At 60.9% G+C, this 7720-nt stretch overlaps 2 protein-coding genes across 2 annotated transcripts in view; one reads left to right on the top strand and one right to left on the bottom strand.

Annotated features, from left to right (window-relative positions):
• The window catches only part of PTPRCAP (protein tyrosine phosphatase, receptor type C associated protein), a 2340-nt gene extending 1136 nt beyond the window's left edge, over positions 1-1204 (top strand). The window contains exon 2 of the mRNA XM_006771505.2: positions 341-1204. Within this exon, the coding sequence (XP_006771568.1) occupies positions 341-976 (636 nt within the window). The 3' untranslated portion in view covers positions 977-1204. The remainder of the gene's footprint in view (positions 1-340) is intronic.
• Positions 1205-1304: 100 nt separating this feature from the next.
• Positions 1305-7720, bottom strand: RPS6KB2 (ribosomal protein S6 kinase, 70kDa, polypeptide 2; the record flags this gene model as incomplete). The annotated part of the gene is made up of 15 exons (XM_006771678.2): positions 1305-1704; positions 1964-2076; positions 2171-2278; positions 2368-2445; positions 2554-2616; positions 3162-3269; positions 3383-3473; positions 3556-3646; positions 3750-3850; positions 3949-4006; positions 5058-5205; positions 6730-6798; positions 7061-7181; positions 7272-7312; positions 7652-7720. Coding segments are annotated over 15 exons (1446 nt in total), but the record flags the coding sequence as incomplete, so codon positions are not given.

Consider the following 7720-nt stretch of genomic DNA (forward strand, 5'->3'; position numbering starts at 1 on the left):
GGCTGGGCTGCAGGGATGAGGTCAGGGTGGTGATCCAGGTCAGGTTAGGCCTCACGGAGGTTCTCAGAGCTAAGGTGAGAGGCGAGCCATGTGGCTGGCAGGAAGGGGAGGAGGGACGGGACATTCCCAGCAGAGTCCTCCCTCTGAGCCCCCACAGCAGCAGCTTAGAAGGTGCAGTGGGAGGAAGGTGGACAGGTCTCAGGGAAAGAACCTTGTTGACAAGCAAGGACTTGGGCTTTTCTGCTCAACTGTCCCCATTTTGCCCAAAAGGCAACCAACCCAGGACCCAGTCACCCAGCCTGCCCGTGGCCTGGGATGAGCCCTGCCTGTCTCCCCACAGGACCTGCCCTGTGCCCTCGGGCTTGGGACGCTGCTGGCCCTGCCAGGGGTCCTGGGCTCCGGCGGCGCCAAGGACACGGTGGGCTCCAGCTCTGTCACTGTGGTCCTGCTGCTACTGCTGCTGCTCCTGCTCGCCACTGGCCTGGCCCTGGCCTGGTGCCGCCTCAGCCGGGACTCCGGAGGCTACTACCACCCGGCCCGCCTGGGGGCCGCGCTGTGGGGCCGCACCCGCCGCCTGCTCTGGGCCAGCCCACCAGGCCGCTGGCTCCGGGCCCGGGCGGAGCTGGAGTCACCAGAGGAGGACCCCGAGCGGCAGGAGGATGAGCAGGACGAGGAAGACTACAGCCTTGACGGTGGTCCCCAGAAGGCCGAGCCCCAGGAAGAGGAGCAGCGGTGCGGAGAGCAGCACAGCCCACAGCACAGCCCCCAGCACGGCCCAGAGCCCGCACAGGAAGCACGTGAGGGTGACGCCGGCGACACTGAAGGGGGCCTGAGCCTGGGCTCCAAGGAGCTGCGAGGCTCAGCAGGCAGCTCCGAGGCCCTGCTGAGCGACCTGCACGCCTTCGCTGGCAGCGCCGCCTGGGACGACAGTGCTGGGGCAGCTGGGGGCAAGGGCCTCCACGTCACCGCCCTGTAGGGGCCAGCCCTGGGGCCACATCCCCGTCGCTGCGCCTCTGCTTCCCCAGCTGCCGTGACAGGAGTCTGCCTGCCCTGGACCCCACTGTCACATCCACAGGGAGAGCCTCAGACTGTCACTCGCCCCTCAGGCTTGTCCCCAAGGCCATGCAGCTCTGCCCCCTCCGGGAAGGGCACTCATTCCCTGGGGCACTGAGCAGCCCTCTGAAATAAAGCCCTCCACCCTGTGCATCTGTGGTCCTGTAGTGACCCTTCTGCCCGAGCAGAAGCTCCTCTGGCACGACCTTCCCACTCCTGCCCCCAGACGGCCAAAGAAAGGGCCAGGTCGGTGCCATGATCTGATCCTTTATTCTGCGAGCGCACAGCTCAGCGGCGGGAGGCCCTCCCCCGCAGCCAGCCCCCACTCATGATTCAGGGGCATGGCCACTCCCAACAGAAACACACTCTCACACACACTCACTGCTGTACCCCAGTGTCCCCTGCGGTCCTTCTTGGCCTGCAGGGAGGAGCCTCAGCAGCTGGCTTCATCCCTGCCCATCCTCCTAGTGCCCAGGGTGCCCACGGCCCCTCTTGGACTTCTTTTTCCCTGAAGGGGGTCGGATGGGGAGGGGGACAGTGGTCGAGGGTGGTGGTGGCGGTGCTGGCAGGAGAGGAGGTAGAGGGGGCTCCATGGGCTCTGGTGGGCCGGGGCTGGGCCGGAACCCCTCAAAGGGTGAGAACTTCAGGGGGCTACAGGGAAAACCAAGGCAGAGTCAGCGCCTCCTGGCACCAGGGCAGGAGGGCCGACTTCCCCACCTGACTGGGTGCATAGGCTGTGAGGGCAAGTGCCCACCCAGGCAGCCCCTGCCACCAGGCACCCCGAGGAGGATGGGAACTGCGGCTGTTGCTGGCTAAGAGCCTCAGCCGGGGCCGCCCTGGGCTTGACGGCGGAGCCACAGCTCGAACCGGCCTCCTGGCCCAGCCCTGGGCTCCCCTCTGCTCCGAGTACCTGATGGGGGTCCGGGGGCTGCTGTTGAGGCGCCTGGGGGAGCGCCGCTTGGGCTGGAAGGAGAAGCCCTCCTTGATGCTGTCCAGGACGGAGGGCGCCACGTACGTGAAGCCCTGGGGGCAGAGGCGGGGCAGGCGATGCTCAGCAGCCACTGCGCCTGGGCCAGCCCCGCCCGTGTCCCCAGCCTGCAGGCCGCCCAGACCGTACCAGGAAGGCCTGGTTGGCGCTCTCACTGAGGGCCGAGTCGTCCGGACTGTCCACTGGCGTCTGCCGCGTGAAGTGGGTGTCAAACTGGCTCACGTCCTCTTCTGACTGCTGTGGGCAGACCCGAGTGGGGAGGGGTCAAGGGGCGGCCAAAATGGGGGTCCTCCACCCATCCCTGGGCCCATGGGACCACCACTCACCAGACAGGGCCTGAAAGGGGGGTCCACACGGCGGGCCAGGAGATCATCCCAATTAATGTGCCGGAAAAAGGGGTGCCTCTGTGGGTAGAGCGCCCCCAAACATGCCAACAGTTCACCCCCCTTGGCTCCCTCAGTAACTCTCTCTGCCCTCCAGCACCCCCCTATGGTGGTCCCAGGCCAGGGCACCTGTACATCAGCAGCGTCCCCTGGGCCACCCCCGATCCGTTGGCTGGGATTCCGCTTCAGAAACTATAGGACAGGACAGAGGGTGAGGGTCTGGGACAGAGGTGGTGCTCGGGGGTCCCCGTGCTCCCAGGAGCTGGCTGGGGAGTGGATGGCGGTGGAGAGGAGGGAGAAGCGGGAGGAGAGGCCTGTGGAGTGTGGTCTCTACCTACTGATGCTCAGACTTCCAAGGTTTGGTCCAATGCCCGCTTCTCTACGAAGCCTTTACAAAGGCCCATGGCTGCTGGCATCACCCAGGGTGCTTTAGTGGGGACCCAACTCCAAATCTGCATGAGGGCCTACCGTGCCCTGGTTGCCTTTTCAGTGCAAGAGTGGCTAGCTCATCACGAACGCTTTGCAAGTTAGGACCAGGGACTTGGGGTCAGCAGCTGCTCTGCGTCAGAGCTAAGCCCCAAGCTCAATGTCTGGAACTGCAAAGTGGGGCTCCTCCATCCCAGGGGCCCCCTGCACAGGCTGGAATGCTCTGGCGCCCCACGACCCAGAGGCGCTCAGGAACCCACGCAGGGCCTGGGAAATGAGCCGGGCTGGACCAAGGGCAGGAGGGAGCCCACCTTTTTGACGAGGTCCCGGGCATCCGGGGTGAGGTAAGGGGGCAGCGCCAGCTTCCCTTTGATGATCTTGTCCATGGTTTTCTTCCGATTCTCTGCAGTGAAGGGTGGCTGAGGGGAGGAGGGTGAGAGGAGCCTTGTGGGCCTCCCTCCGGGCCCTGCCCTGCCCGGGAGAGGGACCTCCTCCTGCCCTCACTCCGCCCTCCCCAGGAGGCTGGACTTGCCGATCCAGTGAGCATGTCGTACATCAGGGCGCCCAGGCTCCACCAGTCCACCGCCCGGTTGTGGCCGCTGCGCACCAGAATCTCAGGGGCCCTGGAAGTCAGTAGAACCATCAGCTGCGCCAGGCCCTTCCTGGCTGTCCTCCCAACCCTGGGCCTCGCCAGCTGCCCCTTACATGTACTCAATGGTGCCACAGAAGGTGTGGGTGACGACACCCTCATGAATGGACTCCTTGCAGAGTCCGAAGTCCGTCAGTTTGATGTGGCCTGAGGAGGAGTGTTGGAGGAGCGGTCAGGGCCCAGGCCACCCCACGGGCTCCTCAGCCCTCCCCGCAGGTTCTGACCAATAGATACGACTGCACATGCGCACCCTGACTGTTCAGCATGATGTTCTCGGGTTTGAGGTCCCGGTAGATGATGCCTTGGGAGTGGAGGTGGCCCAGGGCCAGTGTGATCTCTGCCAGGTAGAAACTGCAGAGATGGGGCAGGGAGAGGGCAAGAGTGACGTGGGGAAGGCAGGCCCCAGGATTCCTGAAGCCCCCAGGAGAGAGGTGGGAAGTAGCACCCACCAGGCCGTGTCTTCCAGGAAGATGCCCTCTCGCTCCAAGTGTGTGAAGAGCTCGCCGCCTGCGACACAAACACGTCAGCGGCCGTGTGCTGGGACCCAGCTCCCTTGTTCTCCGAGCCTTGGATTCCTCTTGGGGGAGGGGGGCTCATGATCCCGCCCTACCTGCCTCACAGAGCTGCCGTGGGGGTTCAATTCAATTCAGCAAACATCTACCGACGCCTACTCGGTGCCTGGCCCTGTGCTGGGCGAAGCTGGGGACAGAGATAAAGAGACCCAGCCATCGCCCTCAGGACGCTCAGTCTAACGGGAGAAGACATGCCAGACGGAGGCGGCAGCTCTGAGAGCTCAACCCCAAACACCTCACAGAGGAGACAAAGGAGGAAGAATTAATCCCAAGGTGAGGGGACAGGAAGGCTTGGCAGCCGTGGGACTTAAAGGGGATGCTGAGATGGCGCTCAGGCAGACGGGGTAGGGGGAAAAGCAGGCCTGGACCGCTCCATGGCGAACAGGAGCCCCCAGGAGAGGCCAGGCCAAGGAGGTCAGGCTGTATCCGGGCAGTTACAGGGAGCCATGAATTCTGAGGAGTGTTGGGAACAATGCCAGGCTCTGAGGCGACGACCTGGGAGTTAATGGAGGAGACACTAGGAGAGGCTGAGCCGGAGTTAGGACAGCTGTGCCCTCCCCCTGCCCCTGGAAGAGTGGAGAGGATGGAGTCATGGCAGAGAATGACCTAACTGGCTCTGGGACCTGACTGGATGCAGGTAGCTGATGCCTGGGGAGTGGAGGTGGCCCAGGAGGAAGGAACAGGACACGAGGGGACAGTGGAAATGGATAAAACAGCCCTCTAGACTTCTAAACAAACTCCCACATTCCCATCCACCCCCAACACAGGCGAGGGACACAATAGGCATCAGATAGGTGTTTGCTGAATGAATGAACAGATGAATGAATGAACGAATGAACGAATAAAGGGATGGACAGAGACTGACAGATGGGTGTGGGGACCCCCGAGCTGTTCTACACACATCTCTCCAGGCTTCCCTCAGACCCCCAGACCTTCCTGTGCTGGTTCCGTGGCCCTGCCCATGCCCTCGCCAGGCCCCCTCATACCACTGAGGCACTCGAGGATGAGGTAGAGTTTGCCACCAGTCTGGAAGGCATAGGCCAGCTCCACAATGAAGGGGTGCCTCACTGACTCCAGAATGTTTCGTTCAGCCCGGGTGTGCGCCGTGTCCTTGGCGTTGCGCACAATCTTGGCCTGGAGAGGCAGGGATCAGTTAGAAGGTGGGTACCGGGGGCTCCTTTCGTCCCTCCAGCCATTATCCTCCAGCCACCCTCTCTCAACCTCTAGCAGTTTTCGCAGCCTCAGTGCTACCAACTCCTTGGTGTGGGGGGCTGCCTTGTGCATGGCAGGATATTTAGCAGCGTCCCGGGTCTCTACCCACTGGATACCATTAGCACCCTCTCTAGTCACGATTCCAAAATGTACCCAGGCATTGCCAAATGTCCCCTGGGGGCAAGGCTGCCCATGGTCGGGAATTACTGCCAGAACAATACCCAGCCATGAGCTACATACTGACATTTCAGTCAACAACAAAGCACATCTGTGACGCTGGTCCCACAAAGTATAATAAAGCTAAGAATTTCTGTCTCCTAGTGATGAGGTAAAGTCCTAACGCAACCCATTTCTCGAACGTTTGTGGCGATGCTGGTGTAAACAGACCCACTGGGCTGCCAACTATATGAAAGTATAGCACTGCCCTGGCTCGTTTGGCCTGTCGGTTAGAGCACCGACCCGAGGACTGAAGGGTCGTGGGTTCAATTCCCAGTCAAGGGCACGTGCCTCGGTTGCAGGCTCAGTTCCTGGACCTGGCTGGGGCATGTACGGAAGGCAACCAATCTCTGCATCTCTCTCACATCGATGTTTCTCTCTCTCTCCCTCCCTCTTTCACTCTGTCTGAAAATCAATGGAGAAATATCCTCTGGTGAGGATTTAAAAAAATATGGGTCGTACCAGTTTGGCTCAGTGTCTAGAGCAGCGGCCTGTGGGCCGAAGGGTCCCAGGTACGATTCCGGTCAGGGGCATGTACCTTGGTTGCGGACACATCCCCTGTAAGAGGTGTGCAGGAGGCGGCTGATCGATGTTTCTCTCTTATCGATGTTTCTAACTCTCTACCTCTCCCTTTCTCTCTGTAAAAAAATCAATAAAATATATTTAAAAAAAATAAAAAAATATGGTATCCACAATTATGTAGAGTACATATTTGCAAACAATAAATGACTATGTTACTGACTCATGTATGTGCTATACTATACTTTTTCTCTCTCTTTTCGAGTGTGCTCTTTCTACTTATAAATACCACAGTCCACCCTGCCTCACCGCAGCAGCCTCATACATCTCGTTTACAGCATCTCTGGATTGCATCACTTTCCCGTATTTGATCTAATCTTGCGCTGTTTTGTGCAGTGATGTGCTGGACAGGCTGGTAGCCCAGGAGCAGCAGGCTCTGCCCTGTTGTCTGGTGTGCAGGAGGTGAGACCATCTAGGCTTGTGTAAGTGCACACTGTGAGGTTCGGAAACAATGAGATTGCCTAACAACGCATTGCTCAGAATGCATGCCCTCATTAAGTGGGGCATGACTGTGATCACAATTGACAACAGACCAGCAAAGGCCCAAGAGCAGGGCTGTCTCCTCCACTATGCTATGCTCCCTGCCATCTCCCCAAAACCTAGTGCAGCACGTCGGGAATGGCAGATTTGTTGGCTGGACCAATAACTCACCTTCCTCAGGACCTTCATGGCATATATTTTGCCCAAGTTGGTGCCCTGCACCTTTCGCACCTGGAACACCTGTAGGGCAGGGAAGACGGGATCAACTTCCCTCTCTACACCCTCTCTTCAGAAGGCGCCACCCCACCCTGAAGCACTGGGACCTTGAGGCTGATGCCACCTAAGGGTGGGGCAGTAAAGATTTCAAGTCCGATTCTAAAAGGATTTGCCCTTCCACCCTTTACATTTCTGCCTCTGGGTTCTGTGGGAGGCTCCGGGTAGACAAGCCTCGTTTGTTGGAAGCCCTGGCGGTGAAGCCTGTGAGGGAGGAGGGGGCCAGTACCTTGCCATATCCCCCCTTGCCCAGCACACGCAGCAGCTCAAAGCAGTGGGGCCCAATGCGCTCGGGGCCGGGGTTCACACTGGTCTCCGTCAGCTCCACCTCCTCATAGTGCCCCGCGGGCCTGTGGACACAGGAGGACGATGGGGGCAAGGCTCCCTCCTCCCCAGGTTCCCTTCCCACTCCCGCCTCCCCCCGCACGACCCTCACTCACTCCAGGGCAGCCGTCCTCAGGTCGGCGAGGGGACACGCGTCCTGTGGGGAACCGAGGGGTCAGAGGCCAGGGAGGTGCAGGACCGCTCCCGCACGAGCTGGGCTGCTCGGCCCAGGAGAGGAAGGGGCGGGAATGGGAGCTGGCAGGTGACGGGCAGGACTGGGAGGAGAGGACGAGAGCAGAAAAGGAAGGATCGGGGGTAGGGCCTGGAAGGCAGGTCGGGGTGGCGGTGGGGAAGGCGCTGAATAGGGGCCGGGATCTGAGAAAGATCGGGATCTGCAGGAGCGGGGTCCACTCTGATGGGGGGCGCCGAGGCGATCCCAACGGCTGGGTGATGGGATCGGCTCTGGGATCCAGCCGCGCCCGGGAGGACCACTCACCGCAGGGCTGAACTCTGGCTCGCCCTCGCCCTCGCCCTCGCTGCCTTCCTCCGTCTCCAGGTCCAGGTC

The sequence above is a fragment of the Myotis davidii genome, unplaced genomic scaffold (assembly GCF_000327345.1).
Source record: "Myotis davidii unplaced genomic scaffold, ASM32734v1 scaffold425, whole genome shotgun sequence".
Classification (NCBI taxonomy): domain Eukaryota; kingdom Metazoa; phylum Chordata; class Mammalia; order Chiroptera; family Vespertilionidae; genus Myotis; species Myotis davidii.